Genomic DNA, 26985 nt, shown 5'->3' with positions numbered 1-26985 from the left:
CAGAGCCACGCTCGGCAGACCACGTGATGCATCGTGGGCCGGCCTGGGCGGCGAATACCCGGGGCCGGTCTGACATCGTCAATGCGTCGCTGATACTGCTCAAATTGCCGGAACCACAGAGGCCTTTATCATTGCCCATGTGTCTTCAGGCCAAGAGACCAAAGGCATTCCAGGACGAAAGCTTCCTCCTGATCTGCCTGAGGAGCCAACCGCCGGAATTAGAAAAGGCATCGGCTATTAGGTTCACCCCCAGCAGTACATGCCTAGTTCGAGCGTTAATAAACCATTTCAAACACAACTAAACAAATTCCTGCAAAAGTGCAGATACTAACTCGCACCTCATGGACTGTCTATTTATCACTTCAACCACCCCCTGGTTATCGCACCAAAACAGCATCCTCCTGTCCTGCTGTCCTTGGCCCCACAGCGCCAAGGCTAAGACAATGAGAAACAATTCAAGGAAGGTGATGTTTTTGATGACCCCCTATGCCAACCCACTCTTAAGAACATAAGAACATAAGAAATTGCCAAACCAATTCTGAGCCTTGATACAGGCCTCTCTGTCTTAATATGGGTGATAGGAGCCCCCAACTGCTGGCCTACCTCAACAAAATCGCGCAAAGGTCCTCACGCACACACACACCCCGCTGCACCTACAAATAAAGTTTCATCCAAATAATGCAACCTGGTATTCTGCTCTGTCACCTGGACCATCAGGCAATGAACAAAAGAACTGAAAGCCTCAAAATATGCACAAGAAATGGCACATCCCATGGGAAGACAATGATCAACAAAGTATTTGTTCTGAAAATCAAATCCTATCAACGGAAAACTGGAGGGATGCATCGGCAGTAACTGAAATGTTGATTCAATATCTGTCTTGGCCAAACCTCCCCCCAGCTCTCCTAACTAATGCTACTGCCTCATCAAAAGATGCATCCAGGACTGAACCCCATTCCCTAGGGATGAAGTTGTTTGTGGCAGACCCCTCAGGAGATCATAAATTCAGTATTAACCTGAACTTATCTTCATTCTTTGGGACCACCGCCAAAGGGGACAAATGCATCACTGGGAATGGCTGCGTTGTGACAGAACCAATGAGACGTCCAAGACTCTATTCTGACCCCAAGTTGTCTCTAACCACCTCCACATAATATCTGGCAGAACTCGCATTTCTTGCCCTTCCCCTGCCTCCTGGGCTCACATAAGGAATCACAAACCCGCTCTCAAACCCCTCCCTTAATAAAACAGCCTCGTCCTTATTCAGATAAATTTGTAACCAAGCATTCATCTCCTTCACCCTAACCGGTGAGGGTGCCAATGACTGCAGAGCCTCCTTACTTGGTTACCCTACCCACCCCTCCTGTACCCGCTTCTTCTGTGCCCTGCTGACTACATTTGGATGCAGAATCCCTGGCTCCTCAGACTGAGCTCGCATGTCTAAACTTGCAATCCAGGATCAAGCATGTGGCTTTATTAACTCTCCAACAAACCTCCTGTCCCACGGACTGTCCTTTAACCTGTGTACCCACATTGGCCCCAAAATCGTGAAGGGAAGCATCCCTGTCACTCTAATCCTTTACCGATCCACTCTGACCTGCCCCACCAGCTTTAACACCACCACTGTGACCCTTGTTCTTCATTTGGGTCAGCCAGGGATTGCTGACCTGAGTCACCATGACATATACTGGCTCTTCTCCATTCTGTCCTTGAATCACTCATCGTAATTCAACCAAGCCCTTCCCTAACAATCTCTGATCCTATCCCCATAAGCAAGGAGGACCCCATAGTGCGAGGGATCAAAATGACCTCTCGTAGTGGCCAGCCTCAGAAAACATCGCACCCAATTTATCATATTCCGCGGGACTTCCTTAGAACTCATATCCCCCTTTGCCGCCTTCTTCCCCTTCTGTTTGTCTGTCCTAGCACCCCTCCTCCCTTCCAACAACTTGAAAATGTCAATATATGTTCTTTTCCTTATTTTCCTATGTAGACTCCTATGAAGCCCTTCCCATAACTCCATAAAGGCCACCAAAGCTGGATGCCCCCTGTACTTCCCGGGAGCACTGACTTGTTCTCCCTTCAAACCCGGCCTAGATCTGCCTGGAGATGAAGATGAAAAACCTCTGTCCTTAATCCTCTTACATAGAAACATAGACAAGACGGCAGGAATGATAGGTCATTTTGACATAATTGGCATCACAGAGACTTGGTGGAAGGAGGATAACTAATGGGACAGTGCTATATCAGGGTACAAATTATATCGTAATGATAGGGAGGATCAACTTGGTGGGGGTGTGGCACTTTATGTCCAGGAGGGTACAGAGTCCAACAGGATAAAGATCATACAAGAGACTAAATGCTCAGTAGAATCTATATGGGTAGAAATCCCATGTGTGTTGGGTAAGAGTATAGTGATAGGAGTATACTACCGTCCACCTGGACAAAATGGTCAGGCAGATGATGAAATGCTAAGAGAAATCAGGGAAGCAAACCTATTTGGCAGTGCAATAATAATGGGAGATTTCAATTACCCCAATATTGACTGGGTAAATGTAACATCAGGTCTTGCTAGAGACATAAAGTTCCTGGATGTAATAAATGACTGCTTCATGGAGCAATTGGTTCAGGAACCAACAAGAGAGGAAGCTATTTTAGATTTAATTCTTAGTGGAATGCAAGATTTGGTGAGCAAGGTAACTGTGGTGGGGCCACTTGGCAACAGTGATCATAACATGATCAAATTTAAACTAATAACTGGAAGGGGACAATAAGTAAATCTTTAGCACTAACATAAACTTTCAAAAGGGAAACTTTGATAAAATGAGGAAAATAGAAAAAAAATGAAAGGTGCAGCTGCAAAGGTTAAAAATGTTCAACAGGCATGGTCATTGTTTAAAAATACAATCCTAGAGGCGCAGATCATATGTATTCTACACATTAAGAAAGGTGGAAGGAAGGCAAAATGATTACCGTCAAGGTTAAAAGGTGAGGTGAAAGAGGCTATTTTAGCAAAAAAAAAAAATCTTTCAAAAATTGGAAGAAGGATCCATCTGAAGAAAATAGGTTAAAACATAAGCATTGTCAAGTTAAGTGTAAAACATTGATAAGACAGGTGAAGAAAGAATTTGAAATGAAGTTGGCCATAGAGGCAAAAACTCATTAAAAAAACTTTAAAAAATATATCCGAAGCAAGAAACCTGTGAGGGAGCCAGTTGGACCATTAGATGACCGAGGGGTTAAAGGGGCTTTTAGGGAAGATAAGGCCATTGCAGAAAGACTAAATGAATTATTTGCTTCCGTGTTTACTAATGAGGATGTTGGGGAGGTACCATTTCCAGAGATGGTTTTCAGGGGTAATGAATCAGACGAACTGAATGAAATCACTGTGAACCTGGAACATGTAGTAGGCCAGATTGACAAACTAAAGAGTAGCAAATCACCTGGACCGGATGGTATGCATCCTAGGGTACTGAAGAAACTAAAAAATGAAGTTTCTGATCTATTAGTTAAAATTTGAAACCTATCATTAAAATCATCCATTGTACCTGAAGACTGGAGGGTGGCCAATGTAACCCCAATATTTAAAAAAGGCTCCAGGGGCGATCTGGGTAACTATAGACCAGTGAGCCTGAATTCAGTGCTGGGAAAAATAGTGGAAACTATTCAAGATAAAAATCGTAGAGCATATAGAAAGACATGATTTAATGGAACACAGTCAACATGGATTTACCCAAGGGAAGTCTTGCCTAACAAATCTGCTTCATTTTTTTGATGGGGTTAATAAACATGTGGATAAAGGTGAACCGGTAGATGTAGTATATTTGACTTTTCAGAAGGTGTTTGACAAAGTCCCTCATGAGAGGCATCTAAGAAAACTAAAAAGTCATGGGATAGGAGGCGATGTCCTTTCGTGGATTACAAACTGGTTAAAAGACAGGAAACAGAGAGTGGGATTAAATGGTCAATTTTCTCAGTGGAAAAGGGTAAACAGTGGAGTGCCTCAGGGATCTGTACTTGGACCGGTGCTTTTCAATATATATATAAATGATCTGGAAAGGAATACGACGAATGAGGTTATCAAATTTGCGGATGATACAAAATTATCTGAGTAGTTAAATCACAAGCAGATTGTGATACATTACAGGAGGACCTTGCAAGACTGGAAGATTGGGCATCCAAATGGCAGATGAAATTTAATGTGGATAAGTGCAAGGTGTTGCACATAGGGAAAAATAACCCTTGCTGTAATTACACGATGTTAGGTTCCATATTAGGAGCTACCACCCAGGAAAAAGATCTAGGCATGATAGTGGATAATACTTTAAAATCGTCAGCTCAGTGTGCTGCAGCAGTCAAGAAAGCAAACAGAATGTAAGGAATTATTAGGAAGGGAATGGTTAATAAAATGGAAAATGTCATAATGCCTCTATAACGCTCCATGGTGAGACCACACCTTGAATAATGTGTGCAATTCTGGTCACCGCATCTCAAAAAAGATATAGTTGCGATGGAGAAGGTACAGAGAAGGGCAACCAAAATGATAAAAGGGTTGGAACAGCTCTCCTATGAGGAAAGGCTGAAGAGGTTAGGGCTGTTCAGCTTGGAGAAGAGACGGCTGAGGGGGGGATATGATAGAGGTGTTTAAGATCATGAGAGGTCTAGAACGAGTAGATGTGAATCGGTTATTTACACTTTCGAATAATAGAAGGACTAGGGGGCATTCCATGAAGTTAGCAAGTAGCACATTTAAGACTAATCGGAGAAAATTCTTTTTCACTCAACGCACAATTAAACTCTGGAATTTGTTGCCAGAGGATGTGGTTAGTGCAGTTAGTGTAGCTGGGTTCAAAAAAGGTTTGGATAAGTTCTTGGAGGAGAAGTCCATTAACGGCTATTAATCAATTTTACTTAGGGAATGGCCTCTGCTATTAATTGCATCAGTAGCATGGGATCTTCTTAGTGTTTGGGTACTTGCCAGGTTCTTGTGGCCTGGTTTGGCCTCTGTTGGAAATAGGTTGCTGGGCTTGTTAGACCCTTGGTCTGACCCAGCATGGCAATTTCTTATGTTCTTATGTTCTAAAGGAGCCAATGATCCACCCAGTCTGCCCAGCAAGCTTATGCCAATATTTGCTGCACTCTGCAGGTTACCCCCATGCTTATCAGTTTCCCAGACTGTAAAAGTCAGGACCTCGGGTGCTGTTTGAATCCAATTTCCCTTATCCCTTGCCATGGAAGCAGGGAGCAATGATGGAGCTGAATCAAAAGTACTAGGCTTAGTGATTAAGGGTAGTAACATCCGTATCAGCAAGTTACCCCCATGTTTATTTGTTCCTCAAACCGTGAAAGTCAGGGCCCTCGGTTGCTGTCTGAATCCAATTCCTCTTTCCCCACTGCCGTTGAAGCAGAGAGCAGTGATGGAGCTGCATTAAGCCTTGGTACTGTTATTTATTAAGGGTAGGAACCACCACAGCAGCAAGTTACCCCCAGTTACCCCCCATGCACTCTTTTCTTTATTCCCATCCTCCAGCCTTTAGGGGTCCTCAGTGTTTATCCCATGCCCCTTTGAATTCATCTTCACCACCTCCTCCAGAAGGGCCTTCCAGGCATCCACCACCCTCTCCATGAAGAAATATTTCCTGACCTTGGTTCTGAGTCGTCCTCCCTGGAGTTTCATTTCATGACCTCTAGTTCTAGTGATTTCTTTCCAACGGAAAAGGTTTGACGATTCTACATCATTAAAACCTTTCAGGTATCTGAAGGTCTGTATCCTATCTCCCCTGCACCTCCTCTCCTCCAGGGTGTGCACAGTCAGATGCTTCAGCCTCTCCTCATAACTCTTCCAGTGCTGACCCCTCACCATTTTGTTCGCTCTTCTTTGACCGCCTCCACCCTGTCTCTATCCTTTTTGAGTTACGAGCTCCAGAACAGAACACAATATTCCAGGTGAGGCCTCACCAAGGCCCTGTACAAGGGCATTATCACCTCTTTTTCCTCCTGGTTATTCCTCTCTAACAGGCCGATACAGTAAGGAGCGGTAGGAAGAGCTGCGTTAGTGCCGGGCGCACCCGCGGTTGCCGCACGCACAGTCCAGCTCACCTACCGCTCGATACTGTATGTAAATAGCTTGCAAATGCAAGCTGCGTCTAAGAAGCGTCCGTGAAGCGTTAGGCCCGCGCAACCCATTTTACTGTATAGAGCGCTATACAGTATCCTGGGTGCGCTGGCCTAACGCTTCACGGACAGGCTGGTATCTGTCATTTCAAATGACATTTGAAATGACAGGTACCAGGAAGTGGACGGTTCTCCGACGCTCGGGATTGCCAGCCCTCTCTCCCCTCCTCCCGAAGCAAGCAACGAAAGCGGAAAAAAAGCGAAAAAGCGAAAAAAAAAAAGCGAAAAAGCGAAAAAAAAAAGTAGCAAGAGAGAGAGGGGAGAGAGGACGGGCAATCCTACGCTCGGGATTGCCAGTCCTCTCTCCCCCCCTCCCGAAGCAAGGCTGCTTATCGCGCCTTGCTTCGGGAGGGGGGGAGAGAGGACTGGCACTGTAAAGCAACGAAGCAACTTACTTTTTTGCAGCCCCCCTCCGGAGACGGACATCGGCGAAGATGACCACGGCTCCCCTGCCTCCAGCTGCCCGCGAAGATGGACGCCTGCACGGGCAAAAGCGGCCCCTGTGCGTGCAATTGGGCCGCTCAAGACGTGACGTCACATGCCGTGAAGCCAAACGTCGTGACGTCACGCCTTGAGTGGCCAAATTGCATGCACAGGGGCTGCTTTCGCCCGTGCAGGCATCCATCTTCGCGGGCAGCTGGAGGCAGGGGAGCCACGGTCGTCTTCGCCGATGTCCGACTCCGGAGGGGGGGCTGCAAAAAAAAATAAGAAAAGAAAGAAAAAAAATTTAAAACTAAATGCTTGCAGCCGGATTTTAAAAGTACTCGCGCGCCGGCACGCCTATTTTACATAGGCTGCCAGCACGCGCATAGCCCCGGGACGCACGTAAGACCCGGGGCTTTGTAAAAGGGGCGGGAGGGGGCGTGTCCGGGGGCATGTCTGGGGTCAGGGGGTGGTTCGGGGCGGGCCCGGGGGCGTGGTCGAGGCCTCCGGACCAGCCCCCAGGTCGGGTGATGGCGCGCCAGCAGCCCACTGGCGCGCGCAGATTTACGCCTGCTTTTGGCAGGTGTAAATCTGCCAACAAAGGTAGGCGGGGTTTAGATAGGGCTGGGGGGTGGGTTAGGTAGGGGAAGGTGGGGGGAGGTGAGGGGAGGCGGAAGGAAAGTTCCCTCCACGGCCGCTCCGATTTCGGAGCGGCCTCGGGGGGAACAGGCAGCACGTGCTGGGCTCAGCGCGCGCAGGTTGCACAAATGTGCACCCCCTTGCGTGCGCCGACCCCAGATTTTATAAGATACGCGCGGCTACGTGCGTATCTTAAAAAATCCAGCGTGGTAAAAGGTGACTAACTAAGGCATAATTAAGCTAAATGAAAGACAAAAGAGTGTCAACTGAGAAACTTAGGATTTATATAGATTAAGAGGGAATAGGAGAAGAAGTAGGCAATAGGTGTCAACCGATAAATTTAAGGATTATATAGACTAAGAGGGTGAGAGGAGATGGGCTGACAGAATAAGGGGGATGGGAGAAAGGGGTGAGAGGGGAAAATTGGAGGAAATTTTACTGTGGGTACCATAGTTCTTACTAGGTTGTAAGAGGGTATTGGGAGTGAAGTGGTAGTTAAATAGGGAGGGACAGGGTGAGGAAGTTCATTAATAGCAAGGAAGATACAGTAATGGAGGATGAGATTATGAAAAGGCTTGTTTGAACAGCCAGGTTTTTAGGGTTTTTTTAAAGTTTGGGTGCAGTGTTCTACGCGTAGGTCTGAAGGCATGGAGTTCCATAATGAATGTCCTACTAAGGAAAATGCACGTTCTCTGGTGGAAATGTGGTGGAACAGTTTGGGGGGGGATCCTTTGTAAGCGGATCTGACGGGTCTGTTGGATGTATAGTAGTGTAAGGAATCATTTAGCCGGTGGGTTTGCTGGTTGTGAAGAGACTTGTGGATGATAGTAAGGCTCTTATGGATTATTCTAAAGTGGATAGGGAGCCAGTGGAGATCTTTGAGGATAGGTGTAATGTGCTCTTTTTTGCGGGTATTAGTGAGGATTCTAGCCGCAGTGTTCTGGAGCATTTGGAGGGGTTTAATGGTAGTTGTGGAGAGGCCTAGGAGCAGAGAATTGCAATAGTCAATTTTAGAAAACAGTGTGGCTTGGAGGACTGTATGAAAGTTGTTGAAGTGGAGGAAGGGTTTTAATCTTTTTTAGAACTTGGAGTTTAAAGTAGCCATCTTTTATTGTGGTGTTGATGAATTTTTTTAGGTTCAACTGGTTGTCCAGTGTGGATAGGACAAAAAAAAAATAAAGTGATAAAAATAGTACTTACCATGAGAAGGAGTTCAATAAGATAGAGGAGCTGACAGGTAGCTGATATACAGGACTTGATATAATTACTGCTAATAAAAACAAACAAACACAGTTTCTCAGAGAGTACAGCATAGTGCTGCACATCCTTGATGACTGAGGGCTGTAGAAGAGAAGGGGGTTTGGTGGTCACTAAGGGCAAGCACAGATCTAGAGAGAGACTGTCGTGGTGTTTCTGGGGGCTGCTTTGGTCCTGGAAAGGTGAGAGATAGGAAAGAGTTAACTAAGGTAGTTGTTCTGCCCTGGCGAGGCATGGAAATGTTTCTATTAGGGATGTAACTTAGAAGTTAGAACAGAGGTATCTGGTTGCCATGGAGAAAGGCAGCTGAAGCTTTAGTTCTGACTGAGCTTCCTCAGCAGAAGAAGGAAAACAGACAGCTTTAAAAGTAAATAGAATGAAAGACAGAGGGAAGTTTACCTGTTAAGTTACAGTAGAGACAACCTATTAGAAATGTTTTTGAAGTGCTTTTGAACAAATAAAGAGTTTTGAAGGGCATTAAAAATAGAAATACATAAGAAATATTTCTTTTTATTTAGATAGGTACTTTTTATATCAGAAATCTATTTAAAATTAGACTTGATTATGTAATTAGAACAGGCAGAGCTCCCCTACATTTATTAGTTTAATCCGGTTGCTATAGTGATTATCAAAGTTCCCTGATGGTATCTAAGAATGACATCAATGTAGCTTCCTTAGTTACGTGTGAAAAGACCAGAGTAATGATACTATTAGAGGTCAAAGCACTGAAAATAATTTAAAAGTTATACTGAGTTGAAAATAAAAAAGACAGGAAAAAGAATGATAATAAATTATATTTGAAAAGAATGTCGAAGGAAAGAATATTAAATAAAAAAGTTAAGAAATAATTTACTTTATTTAAACAAATAGTGCAAGTGACATCAGAGAGCAGGTATCTAAATCCCTTCAGAAAGTAAGTGGCAGTTAGAAAAGCATAGGCAGAACCTAGACTGACATTGATTAGTAAGGAGGTGTTGTGTTCATACTCCTTAATGTGTACATTCTAATCTGCTTAAAATAGAAAAGAATGTTTAGAATTAGTGAATGGCAAGTATTTTAAGAGAGAATAATTGGGTAAGCATTTGAAAAACATAAAATAATAATAATAATAATTTATGTTTTTGATAAATATAGGTGACTAATATTAGAGAAGCATTAATGATATGCCTAATATGCCTATTGATGTTCAGCTGTTTCATGAGAGAGATACAACAGCTGTATTATAAATATACTATGGAATGATGCCATAGATTTATCCAATGTTATTGAAATAACATGGAACTTATGTAATTAATGCACAGAGGCAATGACAGTTTAATATTTGGAACTGAGCCAAATAAAAGAAAGCTATATATCGTTTGTGCGAAGAAGAGAGAGAGAGTATATGATGACAATACAAATACGTTAAATGTGAAGCTAAAGAAGAGAATTTATACTAAAAGTCACCAAAAATATACTCAAAAGCTACCCACTAGTTATTAAAATGAAAACTTGCAAAGGTAGGGAAAACTTGATTATCTTTTGATTTTTATTAGCTAGAATTCAGTTACAATAAGGTGCAACACCAACAATAAGGTAACACACTGACTTAGTCTACAGAAACTACTTTATTAGGGAGATAGTATCTCTCATTGATTTGTTAAAGGTAGGAAGTAGGCATTAACAGTTAAAAGAAGGAAAAGAAGAAGAAGCAAGGCTATTCAAAGCAAAGAAGAAGAAACAAAGCTATCCATCGTACTCAAGCATCGCATACAAATCAAAGAAAAAGACAAAACAAAGATAAGAAGAAGAACTAAAGAGAACTAAAGTTAAGTAAATACATAAACAAGCTTGTTTATAAACAGTGTTTGAAGTAAAGAAAAGTTACTCACCTGAATAACAGAGACTGAACAGAAGGACTTGTTTAATGAAAAGAGTTTTAAAGTAATTGTAAGATATAAGAAAACCTGATGTAAAGTTATAATAGTAATGGTTATAAGTTATACTTATCTGAATTTTTTTTAAGAGGTTAATGGATGTTTAAGGTATTTGAAGTATTGTTTGGTGAAAAGAAAAAAATAAAACAGTTAAGGTAAAAGATAATAATAATCACAACTTTGGCTTTTATCCTTTTTTTTTAATTTACCTCATTCCTCTCCTAATCGGCAGGAGTATAACTGATCAGGTGATAGAGTGTATTTCACTCTGTCCTTTATAAATTAACTGATAAGGAAAGAGGATTTTCATATATACCTCTTTACTATTAACACCAAGGTTACCTATATCCTTCCCTCGGCCTGGATATTATTAAAAAGGGAGGGTAACCCATGTAAAGGCGGTTTACACCAGAATGAATCCAAGGTCTCTCACTTGGCGGTCATTCATTGCAGCAGAGTCAGGAGGGGTGAGGTTGTTTTGGTTAGGAGAGATGATGAGTAGTTTCGTTTTGGCTCTGTTAAGGGTGAGATTGAGGCTGGTAAGAAGATGGTTAGTCGAGTTAAGGCAGTTGTCCCAGATCTTGAGGGATTTGGGGATAGATTCAGTTATGGGGATGAGGATTTGGACATCGTCCGCATAGATAAAGACCTAGGTTAGCTAGGAGTTGACAAAGGGGGAGGAGGTAAATGTTGAAAAGGGTCAGAACATAACATAACATAACAACATGCCATGCTGGGTCAGACCAAGGGTCCATCAAGCCCAGCATCCTGTTTCCAACAGTGGCCAATCCAGACTATAAGAACCTGGCAAGAACCCAAAAACTAAGTCTATTCCATGTGACTGTTGCTAGTAATAGCAGGGAGAGGGAAGAACCTTGGGGGACTCCCCGAGTTAAATTTATGGGGGTGGATTCCTTATCCCCTATTCTGACCTTATAGTGGCTATTGTTAAGGAAGGATTCAAACCAGCGATGGGTGGTTCCTGTAATGCCAATTTCGGTGAGATGATTTAGAAGTATGTCATGATTGATAGTGTCAAATGCGGATGAGATGTCTAGCAATGCGAGTATAAAAGATTGGCCCTTATCTAATCCTTTTAGGAGGGTGTCGGAGAGGGATATTAGGAGTGTTTCCTTGTTGAAGAATTTACGGAAGCCGAATTGGGATGGGTAGAGAATATTTTGTTTTTCCAGAAACTTAGTCAGTTGGATGTTGACTACCCTTTCCATGCGTTTTGCTATAAATGGCAGGTTTGAAATTGGTTGGACGTTTGCGAGATCGCCTGGGTCCAGGTTAGGTTTCTTCAATATGGGTTTGAGGATTTCTTGTTTCAATGATTTAGGGATGTGTCCGAGAGAGAGGGAGCAGTTAATGATATCGGCAAGGGGTTTAGCAATTAAGGGGTGGATTTATCAAAATGCGGTAAGTACCGCAAGCGATAGCAAAAGGGGTGTGTTTTATGCTAATATAGCATTTATTGCAAAGAACTAAGGGCCTCATTTTCCAATATCGCATTGGTAACGCATTAAGGGGTGTTTCCCATGCAAATGAGGCTTTTTTCGTGCAGCGGGGAAACTTCGCGTGCCGCGATGTTTTCACGATATGCGCAAATGTCTTCGCGATGCACGATAAAACAACCAAAGAATCATCACACTGCACAGGCTGGTTTATCACGGTTCATGATGTTTCCAGACAGCCTGTTTCAGTGTTCTGGAGAGGGAGAGAGAGAGGGAGAGAGAGAGAGAGAGAGAGAGAGAGAGAGAGAGAGAGAGAGAGAGAGAGAGAGAGAGAGAGAGAGAGAGAGAGAGAGAGAGAGAGAGAGAGAGAGAGAGAGAGAGAGAGAGACTGGCTGTAATATCATGGCCCATAGGTAGGTATTTGTATCCCTATGGTAGGCCCACCTAGTAACTCAAGGTGGGAATTAGGTAAGAGTGTAGGGGGTTAGGGGCCACTTTGACATTCTACGTGACACCTACGAACAGAACAGTGGTCTCTTGTGAAGATTTGCTGGCCTTCGGAGTGAGGAAACTCACTCCAAGATGAGATGTGGGCAAGGTTCTCTCAACCTAGCTTGATGTTACCCAGGTAGAGAGTCCATCAAGCTAGGTTGAGAGAACCTTGCCCACATCTCATCTTGGATTGAGTTTCCTCACTCCGAAGGCCAGCAAATCTTCACAAGAGACCACTGTTCTGTTCGTAGGTGTCACGTAGAATGTCAAAGTGGCCCTTAACCCCCTACACTCTTACCTAATCCCCACCTCGAGTTACTAGGTGGGCCTACCATAGGGATACAAATACCTACCTATGGGCCATGATATTACAGCCAGTCTCTCTCTCTCTCTCACACACACACAATTCAAAGGGGTGTAGTTAAAATTGGCATTATGGCTGTGCAATAGCTATTCACAGACAGGCTAACCCAGCCCACACTCCTCCTATTTTCTGAATTTGCATCGCACCATACGATATGGTGCGATTGCATGTGGTAAACACGTTTTCACATGCGTTAACGGGGCTTTTCGCATGCGAAAACACTTTATCGCATTTTGAATGACCCCCTAAGTTTGGTATAGTCAGTAGTATTTTTGTGGGGATGTTGTCCAGTGGGTGTGAGAAAGGTTTCATTTTCTTTAGAAGTGATTCTATTTCAAGGGAGGATGTGGACTCGGAGTTAAAGGAGGCTCCAGAGTTGTTGGGGTTGGTGTTGGGGGGTGAGGGGGAAGATGTAAATCGTAACAAGAGCTTGGAGATTTTGTCTTGGAAGAAGACTGCAAGTTCATCACATTTGCTTTTGGCCTCGCTTTCAGGGATGGAGGATGGGGACGTTTTAGTGAGGTCAGCGACACATGAGAAGAGGGCCTTGGGATCATATTGAAAGTTATGGATTTTGAGAGCATAGAAGTCTCTTTGTTTTGAGGATAGAGGATCTATAGGTGTGCAGGGAAGATTATAAGTTGCCAACATAGTGGCAAAAGGGTCTTTGCGCCATTTGTTTTCTTTAGTTCTTAGTTCATGTTTTAGTTTTTTTAATTTCGGTGTGTACCAGGGTTTTTTGGTATTGAGGGCGGGATTTAATTCTTTAGTCATTAAAGGGCAAATTTTATTAGCGATGTTGATGGTTATTTTGTTCCAAGAGGAAAGAGCCAATTCGGCATTCGAAAGGTCAAGATTTGGAGAGGTGGGAAATTAGGTCTTCTTTGGCGCAGGGTTTTCTAAAATGAATAGTATTTTTGTGTAAGGGTGAGGGGCTCAATTTTTTAATGGTTAAGTTGGCTTTTATGAGTGAGTGGTCCGACCAGCGTACTGGGGTACAGGTAGGGATGTCTGCAGAGGAGATGAGTTTATGAAAATTAAATCTAGGGTGTGTCCCGCTTTATGGGTGGGGCTGGTTATAATTTGTTTAAAATCCATGGCATACATGGATGATAGAAAGGCTTCACAGTTGGAGGATAGGGGGACCTTGTCCACATGGAGGTTGAAGACTCCGAGAATAATGGTTGGGATGTCAATGTTTATATTATCTGCTATAAATTCGATGAGGGGGGAGGGGTTGTTATCTAGTAGACCGGGGGGGGGGGGGGGGGTGTAGACTAGGCAAACTTGCAATTGAGTGGATTTGAAAAGGCCCATTTCAACTTTGGGGATGAAGTTGATGGTCTGAGTGATTACCCTAAGTTCTTTTTTAGCAGCTAATAAGAGGCCTCAGCCTCTTTTTTTTGTGCCTGGGTAGGGAGATGATGTCATAATGTTGTGTGGGAAGTTGGTTTGAAAGAACTAGGTCTGTAGGTTTGAACCATGTTTCAGTTATTGCGCAGATATCAGGTTGCCTGTCTGATAGGAGGTCGTGGAGGATGGGTGTCTTTTTGACTAGCGATTGGGAGTTGATAAGAAAAGGTAATGGTATAAATGGATTATAGGCTTGTATCCTATGCTGCTGAAAGGACTGGGAGAGATGAGGAAAATGGGGTCAGCTTCTTGGCAGTTCAGTCCAGTTGTATGTCGATGGGGAAGAGCACAAAAGGGGCCACACTAATGGGCAGGCCCCTTTGGTCGCGCTCCTTTGGCGCATGACGCCCGGCACGCAGCGCCGCTGGTGAGTGCCCTGATTTAAAAGGCTTGCTGTCCCTTGCCGATGAAATCACAGCCGCGCCTGGCCTCCGATTGGCCTAGGGACGCCGTCGGGTTGGGCCATGAGTTTGAGGGTCAGTCAGAGGGAGAAGCGAAGGAGGGGGCTCTTACACTGACAGGTAGCGCCAGCAGCATTGCCGATGAGATCTCAGCCATGCCTGGCCTCCGATTGGCCTAGGGACGCGGTCAGGTCGGGCCATGAGTTCATGGGTCAGTCGGAGGGAGAATCGAAAATGGGGCCTCTTACCCTGACAGATAGAGCCAGCAGCGCGAGCCCAGGTCGTCCGGTTGAGAAGAAAGGAAGGCGCCGCTAGTGAATGTCCTGATTTAAAGGGATTGCGTCCCTTGCCGATGAGATCACAGCCATGTCTGGCCTCCGATTGGCCTAGGGACGCGGTCAGGTCGGGCCATGAGTTCACGGGTCAGTCAGAGGGAGAAGCGAAGATGGGAGCTCTTACCCCGACAGGTAGCGCCGGCAGCGCGAGCCTAGGTCATCTGGTTGAGAAGGAAGGCGCCGCTGGTGAGTGCCCTGATTTAAAAGGATTGCTGACCCTTGCTGATGAGATAACAGCCACGCCTGGCCTCCGATTGGCCTAGGGACGCGGTCGGGTCGGGACACGAGTTCGCGGGTCGGTCAGAGGGAGAAGTGAAGGTGGCGGCTCTTACCCCGACAGGTAGCGCCGGCACTACAAGCCCAGGTCATCCAGTTGAGAAAGAAGGCGCCGCTGGTGAGTGCCCTGATTTAAAGGGCTTGCCTTCTGTTGCCGATGAGATCACAGCCATGCCTGGCCTCCGATTGGTCTAGGGACGCGGTTGGGTCACGAGTTCGCGGGTCGGTTGGAGGCAGAAGCGAAGGTGGGGGCTCTTACTCTGACAGGTAGCGCCAGCAGCGCAAGACCAGGTCGTCCGGTTGAGAAGAACCATTTAACCATTAGCAATCCCGGAAATCCCTTCACTCGCTGTGTGCATCTTTAGAACCCTTCCCCAGAAACGTCTCCACTCAACACGAGCACCTTTAACACCTTTGCTGAGGAATGTCTTCACTCAATGTGTGCACCCTTAACACAATCCCCCGGGAACATAGTGTGCAACTTTAACACCTCCGCCAGGAATGTCTCCACTCAATGTGTGCACCCTTAACACAATCCTCCAAGAACATAGTGTGCAACTTTAACACCTCCCCCAGGAATGTCTCCACTCAATATGTGCACCCTTAACACAATCCCCCGGGAACATAGTGTGCAACTTTAACACCTCCCCCGGGAATGTCTCCCCTCAATGAGTGCATCTTTAATACCACCCCCACAAACGCCTCTGCTCAGTGTGTACCTTTAACACCTTCCCCTGGGAACACCTCCACTCAATGGAGTCAATGCAATAAAGTGCGTCCAGCCTAGCGCTTGGGTCTACGCGTGTTTTGAATGCGCTAGATTAGCACCCGAAGCTATAAGGAGATTAGTTTGTCCAAAACAAATGCTCAAACAAATGCGTAGCCGAAAGCTCTCATCACATATATAATCCATGTAAATGAGACTGTCAGCTATTACCAACCCTCCACGATGCAGAAAATCACTAGGCACCCAACGCACACTTTTTACTGTGACAGATTCAACTCCAGCCCTAGAGGTTGTGTTAAGTCAATCTACAAGTCAAGGGCTCATAAGAAATTTAAAAATGTGGTCCTCTGTGGTTCCTCCTACTTAATATCATTGTGAAACTTAAATATATTGCTTGCAGTGTTGAAAAATAAATGCATATTTGTTCGATCTAGAAAAAAAAATTCTGCAAACACAATAGCAAGGGGCGTTTAGCTATGGGCGTCCATCACCCTCAGCAGAATTGGCCAGAAGTGGAATAAAAGTGAATGCTCGTATTGGGAGCTTATTGCAATTGTGGGCACCCAATAAACTTCAGCGCTAGAGACAATTTTTCCTTAGCACATCCTTTTTTAAAGGAACTGACATTTAAATATTGCATCAAGTGTCCAGGGGAGGTGGCTTTGTGCACATTAGGTAAACGGGAATTCAATATGAGTGCCCTTCTTAACGTCCATCTTATTGTATCAACACTAATGTGTGCAAATTTAACACCTCCCCCCCAAGAACACCTACACTGAGTGTGTGCAACTTTAATACCTCCCCCCCAAGAACACCTACACTCAGTGTGTGCAAATTTAATACCTCCCCCCTCAAGAACACCTACACTCAGTGTGTGCAAATTTAACACCTCCCCCCCAAGAACACCTACACTGAGTGTGTGCAACTTTAATACCTCCCCCCCAAGAACACCTACACTCAGTGTGTGCAAATTTAACACCTCCCCCCCAAGAACACCTACACTCAGTGTGTGCAACTTTAATATCTCCCCCCCAAGAACACCTACACTCAGTGTGTGCAACTTTAATACCTCCCCCCCCAAGAACACCTACACTCAGTGTGTGCAAATTTAATACCTCCCCCCTCAAGAACACCTACACTCAGTGGGGCGGATTTTAAGAGCCCTGCTCGCGTAAATCCGCCCGGATTTACGCGAGCAGGGCCCTGCGCGCCGGGAAGCCTATTTTACATAGGCCTCCCGGCGCGCGCAGAGCCCCGGGACTCGCGTAAGTCCCGGGGTTCTCGGAGGGGGCGTGTCGGGGGGCGGGCCCGGTCGTCGCGGCGTTCCGGGGGCGTGTCGGCAGCGTTTTGGGGGCGGGTACGGAGGCGTGGCTACGCGTGGCCGCGCCCTCCGTACCCGCCCCCAGGTCGCGGCCCGGCGCGCAGCAGGCCCGCTGGCGCGCGGGGATTTACGTCTCCCTCCGGGAGGCGTAAATCCCCCGACAAAGGTAAGGGGGGGGGGTGTAGACAGGGCCGGGTGGGTGGGTTAGGTAGGGGAAGGGAGGGTAAGGTGAGGGGAGGGCAAAGGAAAGTTCCCTCCGAGGCCGCTCCGATTTCGGAGCGGCCTTGGAGGGAACGGGGGGAGGCAGCGCGGCTCGGCGCGCGCAGGCTATACAAAATCGATAGCCTTGCGCGCGCCGATCCAGGATTTTAGTGGATACGCGCGGCTCCGCGCGTATCTACTAAAATCCAGCGTACTTTTGCTTGAGTCTGATGCGCAAGCAAAAGTAGGCTGATCGCGCTTCTTTTAAAATCTACTCCAGTGTGTGCAACTTTAATACCTCCCCCCAAGAACACCTACACTCAGTGTGTGCAAATTTAACACCTCCCCCCCCAAGAACACCTGCACTCAGTGTGTGCAACTTTAATACCTCCCCCCCCAAGAACACCTACACTCAGTGTGTGCAAATTTAACACCTCCCCCCCAAGAACACCTACACTCAGTGGGGTAGACTTTTGAAAAAAGCGCAGCAGGCGCAAACAAAAGTACACTGGATTTTATAAGATACGCGCATAGCCGCGCGTATCCTCTAAAATCCTGGATCGGCGCGCACAAGGCTGCCGATTTTGGGCAGCCTGCGCGCGCCGAGCCGCCGAGCCGCGCAGCCTGCCTCCGTTCCTTCCGAGGCCGCTCCGAAATCAGGCGGATTTACGCAGATTTACGTGAGCAGGGCTTTTAAAATCCACCCGAGTGTGTGCAACTTTAACACCTCCCCCCCAAGAACACCTACACACAGTGGGGCGGATTTTAAAAGGAGCGCGAATAGGCCTACTTTTGTTTGCGCTCAGGCGCCAGCAAAAGTACACGAACGCACCGTTTTTGAAAATCTACCCCTTAATACCTCCCCCCAAGAACACCTACACTCAGGGGTAGATTTTCAAATAGCGCGAATTGGCCTACTTTTGCTGGCGCATCAGGCGCAAGCAAAAGTAAGCTGGATTTTAGTAGATACGCGCGGAGCCGCGCGTATCTGCTAAAAACCTGGATCGGCGCGCGCAAGGCTATTGATTTTGTATAGCCGGCGCGCGCCGAGCCGCGCAGCCTACCCCCGTTCCCTCCAAGGCCACTCCGAAATCGGAGCTGCCTCGGAGGGAACTTCCTTTTGCCCTCCCCTCACCTTCCCCTCCCTTCCCCTACCTAACCCACCCACCCGGCCCTGTCTAAGCCCCCCCCTTACCTTTGTCGGGGGATTTACGCCTCCCAGAGGGAGGCGTAAATCCCCGCGCGCCAGCGGGCCTCTTGCGCGCCGGGACGCGACCTGGGGGCGCGGCCACGCCCCCGGACCGCCCCGGGCAGTAGCCACGCCCCCGTACCCGCCCCCAAAACGCTGCCGACACGCCCCCTAAATGCCGCGACGACCGGGCCCGCCCCCGACACGCCCCCCTCGGAGAACCCCGGGACTTACGCGAGTCCCGGGGCTCTGCGCGCGCCGGTGGGCCTATGTAAAATAGGCTCACTAAATCCGCCCAAATCCGGGTGGATTTAGGCGAGCAGGGCTCTGAAAATCCGCCCCTCAGTGTGTGCAACTTTAATACCTCCCCCCCAAGAACACCTACACTCAGTGGGGCGGATTTTAAGAGCCCTGCTCGCCTAAATCCACCTAAATCCCGGCGGATTTAGGCGAGCAGGGCCCTGCGCGCCGGTGGGCCTATTTTACATAGGCCTACCGGCGCGCGCAGAGCCCCGGGACTCGCGTAAGTCCCGGGGTTTTCTGAGGGGGCGTTCTCGGGGCGTGTCGGGAGCGTTTCGGGGGCGGGCCCGGGGGCGTGGTTACGGCCCAGGGCGGCCCGGGGGCATGGTCGCGCCCTCCGGACCCGCCCCCAGGTCGCGTCCCGGTGCGCTAGCGGCCCGCTGGTGCGCGGGGATTTACGCCTCCCAGAGGGAGGCGTAAATCCCCCAACAAAGGTAAGGGGGGGTTTAGACAGGGCCGGGCGGGTGGGTTAGGTAGGGGAAGGGAGGGGAAAGTGAGGGGAGGGCAAAAGAAAGTGGCCGCGCCCTCCGTACCCGCCCCCAGGTCGCGGCCCGGCGCGCAGCAGGCCCGCTGGCACGCGGGGATTTACGTCTCCCTCCGGGAGGTAAGGGGGGGGTGTAGACAGGGCCGGGGGGGTGGGTTAGGTAGGGGAAGGGAGGGTAAGGTGAGGGGAGGGCAAAGGAAAGTTCCCTCCGAGGCCGCTCCGATTTCGGAGCGGCCTTGGAAGGAACGGGGGGAGGCAGCGCGGCTCGGCGCGCGCAGGCTATACGAAATCGATAGCCTTGCGCGCGCCAATCCAGGATTTTAGTGGATACGCGCGGCTCCGCGCGTATCTACTAAAATCCAGCGTACTTTTGCTTGAGTCTGATGCGCAAGCAAAAGTAGGCTGATCGCGCTTTTTTGAAAATCTACCCCAATGGGTGCACCTTTAATACCTCCCCCCTGGAAACCTCTCCACTCAGTGGGCCAGATTTTCAAAAGCATTTACTCGAGCAAAACTGGTTTTTGCTCGAGTAAATACACTTTACTCAAGTAAGTGGGCTTTTCAAAATTGCTACAATATATGCCATTGAATTGTCCATAGGATTTACTCAAGTAAGTGCACTTTACTCGAGTAAATAGCTTTTGAAAATTGCTACGATAGTATGTCACATTTACATGCGTAACTCCTTTGAAAATGACCCCCAGTGTTTGTATCTTCACTGTTTACCCCTGGAAATCACTTTGATAATTTCCCTATAAGGTCCCATCAACTTTATCCTGATTCTATTGTCAGCATCAGCAATGTAAAATCAGTACAGTTACTACATGAATAATTCTAGGGGGTTTATACGTCTGATGTATATAAAAACAGAGAATTATCATTTTTATTAATATATGTTTATGATTCTATTCTAGCGCATATAAAATGCCAAGTTCTTTCTTTATAACAGAGGAACTGTCACAAGTTCTCTGACGGACGTTTTATAACCTGGAAGCTCTAACATTTCTCTATTTCTTACTGTTTCTTCCCGCCCTGCAGGAGTGGGTAAGTTTTATTCACAGTCTGATAAATATATTTCTGCCTAGCACTGTATTTATTTCTCTTCTCTGACCTCTGATCCGTGTTTCTCTTTGTTTTAATTCAGAGTGGTGGATGGATCTTGGCAGATATGCAGGTAACTGCCTCTGATATAACTAATTATACAAATGATCCAGTCTATGAATGAGAGCTGCTACAGGGTCTCCTCCAGCCTCACCCTTCCCCTCCTGCCCCTGCCTGCTTCCTGGGAGGGGAGGGGTTGGGGCAGGAAGCAGAGGGCAGTTCTCTGTTACCTGAGATTCAGGGCACGGGGGGCAGAGCCCTGGGTGCTCATGCAATGCGTCCCCTGCTAGGCAGAGTCAGGGCATAGGTAACCCCAGCTCTCTCCTCCCTCAGACACCAGCAGTATCTTTACCCTCTTCCTCCCTCTCCCCTCCAAGCCTGATCTAAACATTCTCCTCCTCTTCCCCTTCCAACCTCAGCAGTCTCTTTTCCACAGGCTCCCACTCTCAGCTGTGACTCTGCTGCCCCTACAGCCTCCTGAGCTCCTCTGGCTCTACCCCAAACCAAATGTGCCTGATACTTCACTTTCCATGCATATCCAGCATGGTTCTCTGCTTCATCGGCATGGGAGAAAGACTGATACATCACGCATTTCCAGCATAGCTCTCTGCTTCAACAGCAGGGGAAAAAAAACAAACAAACAAACAACAAACAACGGCAGGGGGAAAAAAAAAAAAACAAAAACAAAAAACTGATGCTTCACACATATCCTGCATAGCTTCAACAACAGGGGTGAAGAAAAAAAAAAGGATTCGCAATCACAAAGCGAGGAGTAGCTGGCTTGTTACGGCGGTTACTACCCCAAACCAAATGTGCCTGATACTTCACTTTCAATGCATATCCAGCATAGCTCTCTGCTTCAACAGCAGGGGAGAAGAAAAAAACAAAAAACCAACAAGGGCTGTACAACATAGTCTAGGTAAAACAAATAAGCATGGGTGTAGCTTGCTTATCGCGGCGGTTACTGCCCCTACTACCCCTAACTAATCAAGCTAGATATTTCACTTGCATGCAGCTCCATCACTGCTCTCTACATTAATGGTGGGGGTGGAAGGGGAATAGAACAAGGAGCTAGGAGTAACAGATAAGAATGAGAGAAAAAATGTGTGAGGCTTGCTGGGCAGACTGGATGGGCCATTCGGTCTTCTTCTGCCGTCATTTCTATGTTTCTATGTTTCTATGTTTCCTCCATCATTATCACCATCCCTCCATTCCCCACCAACTGAAATCATCCTCCCCCTCCACCTCTGCATCCCCCAGCCTTCTCGGCTCTCATCTGTGGTTTCCTCTCCACTGCTGTCACTGCTTCCCCATTCCCTGCCCTTAACCCTTCCCTCCTTCCTCTCCCCAAATGCAGGCTCCTCCTCTCCCTGTATCTCCAGTCTTACCAAATTTCCTGCTGTTAATCTGCTGCCCATACATCCTGGGCTGGTGCAAGGGTATTAGGCACCCTAGGCAAACCTTACAGTCTGGCGCCCCCTCCCCATACACAATTTTAAATTATGCATTTATAACATATTTTACATGAAAAATGGCATTCTGAGGTAAAATTAATATACAAGTTGTTGTGATAATTTCATGCACTGTTGTGATGCCAACAAGAAAACTTTGCGTCTTGGAATTCATATGGCATCATACCTATTATGATATATTTCGGCATGGTCCTCCCGTATCAACACATTACTATCTGCCAACACTCAAAGAATAACAACTCTACCTATGAAAAAGAATACCACAAATATTACACCAGAATCTAAAATATCAATACACCTCCTATCAGGAAAATAGAACAGGCCAAGCTACTCCAGATCCCTACAGAGAAACCACATGCTAAAAGAATGCTTCATCTCAGTCTTTGCATGCAGAACACAAACCCTCACCAAATACAGAATAAAACCACATAAAGTATAAATAGAAATGTGCAGACAAAAACTGAACTGTAAAACGCATCACGCCAGACTCTATACAGTGTAACAATGGGAAAACAAAAATGTTACCATTCCTCATGAAACAAATCAATAAAATCAAGATATATAAATCAGCAATCATAATTATAAAATCGTACAAATAAAATAAATTTAAAACAGCCGATGAACAGAATATCCAATAATTAAAGACTCATGCAAATTTTGAAAGCTTTACCAAACACCAATAAAATATTTCAAACAGCAGACACATCACATACTACCCAATAATTAAAATGATAGTCAATCAAGAAAAATGAACCTAAAAAGCCACCTTTACTTACCCTCTCCAGCAGTTCTCCTACTCCTTTCCCTTGCAGGCCACACCAGAAGCAGCAGTAGCTGCTGAAGCTGTCCTCACAGTCCTCTTCCTTAGGGATCATAATCAGTCTCTTCTCTCTCTCTCACACACACACACACACAGAAACACATCAATCACACTCTCAGGACCAGTTTCTGTCTCTCGCACACCAATCATCTCCCCAACCAGTCTCTCTGTGTCTCTCTCTCTCTCTCTCTCTCACACACACACACACACACACACACACACACACACACACACACACACACACACACCAGTCACACCCTCAGGACCAGTTTCTGTCTCTCACACACCAGTCATCTCCCCAACCAGTCTCTCTCTCTCTCTCTCACACACACACACACACACACTAGACATCTCCCTGATCAGTCTTTCTCACACATACACAGGTCACCTCTCTGGCCAGTCTCTCTCAATCACACAATGGCTACCGGTGCCATTGGTTGGCCCCTGTCACATGGTAGGGGGCTGAAGGCCACCGGCGCCATTTTGCTTAGTGGCAGCAGAGGCCCCGGGAGCGGCAGATCACTCCCGGGACCTCCGCTGGACCACTAGAGGGGTGTCGGGAGGGTGGCACTGGCGGGGAGGCAGAGCGAGTCGGGAGCTGGCTGCCTGCCGCGGCGCCCCCTAAGTCTCGGTACCCTAGGCACAGGCCTAGCTCACCTAGTGGTTCCTCCGGCCCTGCCTACATCCTCCTGAGCTCCCCTGGCTCTTCCTCCATGTCTGTCACCATCCCTCTATTTCCTGCTCCCCTCACTCCCCTTCCATCTGAAATCATCCTCCCTCCCCTCCACCTCTGCATCCCCCAGCCCTCTCCCCTTCCCCTTCTCAGCTGTGAATCTGCTGCCCCTACAGCCTTCACTCTCCTCTGCCCCTTGCTCTGTGGTGGCCCCGCACTTTCCGCTCTCTGGGGTAGATTTTATAATTTAGCGCGAGTGCGTACTTTTGTTCGCGCACCAGGCGCGAACAAAAGTACGCTGGATTTTATAAGATATGCCCGTAGCCGCGCGTATCTTATAAATTCCGGGGTCGGCGCGCGCAAGGGGGTGCACATTTGTGCAACCTGCGCGCGCCGAGCCCAGTGCGCGCTGCCTGTTCCCTCCGAGGCCGCTCCGATTTCGGAGCGGCCTTGGAGAGAACTTTCCTTCGCCTTCCCCCCACTTTCCCCTCCCTTCCCCTACCTAACCCACCCCCCCCCCCCCCGGCCCTATCTAAACCCCCCCCCTTACCTTTGATGGCAGATTTACGCCTGCTGAAAGCATCACCCGATGCGGGGGCTGGTCCGGAGGCCTCGACCACGCCCCCGGGCCGGCGCCACACCCCCGGGCCCGCCCCTGAAACGCCGCGTCACGCCCCCGAAGCGCCGCGTCATTTACGGAACGCCCCGGACATGCCCCCTCCCCGCCCCTTTTACGAAGCCCCAGGACTTATGCGCGTCCCGGGGCTCTGCGCGCAGCGGCGGCCTATGCAAAATAGGTGCGCCGGCGCACGAGGGCCCTGCGCGCATAAATCCGGCCGGATTTACGCGCGCAGGGCATTTAAAAGGGCATTTAAAATCCGGCCCTCTGCATCTCCTTCCCGCCTGCGTGGCCGGTGCAGCTTCTCCTGGTCCAGACCCCAGTGCCAGCACCGCTCCCTCCTACCGCACGGTGCAATTACTGCACTTCCTGCCGCAGGAGCGCATGCAGGGAGTGACACAGACCCCGCCCCTTATACTAAGGACTGCCCCTGCCTTTATTGGGGGGGCTGTGGTGAGGGAGGGGGTTTCAGTGGAAGGGGAAAATAAATGGAAAGAGGAGGCCAATGGGGCTGTGAGTTATAGGAAACCCGGCACTGAATTAGCCAATTAGAAACTCCCTGTCACTAATATTGTCAGGGAAATCAGTCCAATGGGAGATACTGGAGGGCAGCCGGCCAATAGGATCACTGGTATGTTTGAGTCCTGTCAGTGGGTGACAGCCAATAACAGATCTCCTCTCATAGACTAAGTAAGTGACTCTGGAAGCAGCCAATGAGGTTTAGGTGTGGGAGAGTGAGTTGCCAATGATAATTTGAGGTGGGGGGTAAAGGGAACCAATGGAGGTTAGAGGTGTGTGAGGACCAATGAGGAGTGTGTGCTCATGTTTATTAATGTCTCCTCCTCTCTGCAGTGCCTGTGACTCTGGATCCTGAAACTGCGCATCCTGAGCTCCTCCTGTCTGAGGATGGGAAAAGGGTCAGAGGGGGAGGGAGAAAGCAGAGCCTCCCCCGCAGTCCCCGGAGATTTGATTCTGAGCCCTGTGTGCTGGGGCGTGAGGGCTTCACCTCGGGGAGACATTACTGGGAGGTGGGGGTGAGGGTGGGGGGTTACTGTGAGCTGGGGGTGTGCAGAGACTCTGTGAGGAGGGAGGGGGAGATCTCACCAACACCTGAGGAGGGATACTGGGGAGTGGGAGTGCAGTATGGAGGTAAATGCTGGGCCCTCACCTCCCCCTGGACCGAGCTCCCCCTGAATAAGTGCCCCCAGGCAGTGGGGATTCTCCTGGACTATGAGGCAGGGGAAGTTTCATTTTACAATGCAGAGAATAAATCTCATCTCTACACCTTCTCCCACACCCTCACTGGCTCTCTCCTGCCTTTCTTCTGTACTTATAAAGCAGCTCTGAGGATCCTCCCAGTGCCAGGCTGGGAGTGAGAGACCCCGGGCAGTGGGGATTCTCCTGGACTATGAGGCAGGGGAAGTTTCATTTTACAATGCAGATAATAAATCTCATCTCTACACCTTCTCCCACACCCTCACTGGCACTCTCCTGCCTTTCTTCTGTACTTGTAAAGCAGCTCTGAGGATCCTCCCAGTGCCAGGTTATTCTGTTGGGAAGTTTATTTGTATGTGTGGTATTTTAGTGCTAAGTCTGTTTTTCTTATGCTTTAGCTTTTTAGCTTTTTATTATGAATGAAAAGCTATCAAAATAAATCCAAATAAATAAAGTGTCCGGGGTGTAGAGGACAGAATCTGACATTTGGGGCTCACCCTGACAGCACTGCACCAGGAAATTGAGCAGATTAGATGGGGTTTATGGGGATCCTGCACAGAGCAAAGATTGCCCTAAGAATAACACTTAAATAAAAAAGCTTGCTGGGCAGACTGGATGGATCGCTTGGGACTTTTTCTCATTTACTGTGTTGCCTTGTTCTGTATTTCTGTGTCTCTCTATGTCTATCATGGACGGACTCAAAAGGAAATAAATCGATTGATTTAAATGGAGTGAAGATGGATTCAAAATCTTTATTACGCTCAGAATACTGGGAACTTAATTTTCTGACGTCACCTGCATCTCATACTTTTGTAAAAACTTTCCAAACATTTCTAGATAAACCTGAAGAGCATTCAGGTCATCACAATGTGAACTGAAGGATAAATGTAACCAGAGAGGTTCTTGGTGCATAAAGAATGCCCTGAAGGCTCCACATTGTGATTAAGTGAAGCTCTTTTTAGCTTGGTTTGTTGGGTGGGTAAATAGCTGGGACTGGTTACTGTCGGGCTGATTCAGTAAAAGTCACAGGAGAGCCGGCAAGCGCCCACTCTCCCGACGCGCGCACAGGCTTGCCTTTGGCAGGCGTTAATTTCTGAAAGTAAAATGTGTGGCTTTGCTGCACATTTTGCTTTCTGTATTGCGCGGCAATGACTAATAGAGCCATCAACATGCATTTGCATGTTGCGGGCGCTATAAGTTTCGGGGGGTTGACCGCACGTTTTCCACATGCTATTAACCCTTACGGGCGGATTTTAAAAGCCCTGCTCGCGTAAATCCGCCCGGATTTACGCGAGCAGGGCCCTCGCGCGCCGGCGCGCCTATTTTGCATAGGCCGCCGGCGCGCGCAGAGCCCCAGGACATGCGTAAGTCCCGGGGTTTTTTGAAGGCGTGTCGGGGGCGTGTTGGGGGCGGGGCCGAATGACGCGGCGTTTCGGGGGCGGGACGCGGTGTTTCGGGGGCGGGACCGGGGGCGTGGCGCCGGCCCGGGGCGTGGTCCAGGCCACCGGACCAGCCCCCGAGTCGGATGACGGCGCGAGCAGTCCGCTGGCGCGTGTAGATTTACGTCTGCTTCTAGCAGGCGTAAATCTAGGGACAAAGGTAAGGGGGGGTTTAGATAGGGCCGGGGGGGTGGGTTAGGTAGGGGAAGGGAGGGAAAGATGAGGGGAGGGCGAAAGAAAGTTCCCTGCGAGGCTGCTTCGATTTCGGAGAGGCCTC

General features: G+C 47.9%; 1 protein-coding gene across 1 annotated transcript in view; it reads left to right on the top strand.

Annotated features, from left to right (window-relative positions):
- Positions 1-26142, top strand: part of LOC115082127 (E3 ubiquitin-protein ligase TRIM11-like) — a 31387-nt gene extending 5245 nt beyond the window's left edge. Inside the window, exons 2-5 of the mRNA XM_029586387.1 lie at positions 20408-20413; positions 20514-20543; positions 24907-25088; positions 26107-26142. Coding sequence (XP_029442247.1) covers positions 20408-20413; positions 20514-20543; positions 24907-25088; positions 26107-26142 — 254 coding nt within the window. The remainder of the gene's footprint in view (positions 1-20407; positions 20414-20513; positions 20544-24906; positions 25089-26106) is intronic.
- Positions 26143-26985: the final 843 nt, after the last annotated feature.

The sequence above is a fragment of the Rhinatrema bivittatum genome, unplaced genomic scaffold, assembly GCF_901001135.1.
Source record: "Rhinatrema bivittatum unplaced genomic scaffold, aRhiBiv1.1, whole genome shotgun sequence".
NCBI classification, from domain to species: domain Eukaryota; kingdom Metazoa; phylum Chordata; class Amphibia; order Gymnophiona; family Rhinatrematidae; genus Rhinatrema; species Rhinatrema bivittatum.
Note: the sequence above shows the minus strand (reverse complement) of the source record. Positions and strands in the feature narration are given on the sequence as shown.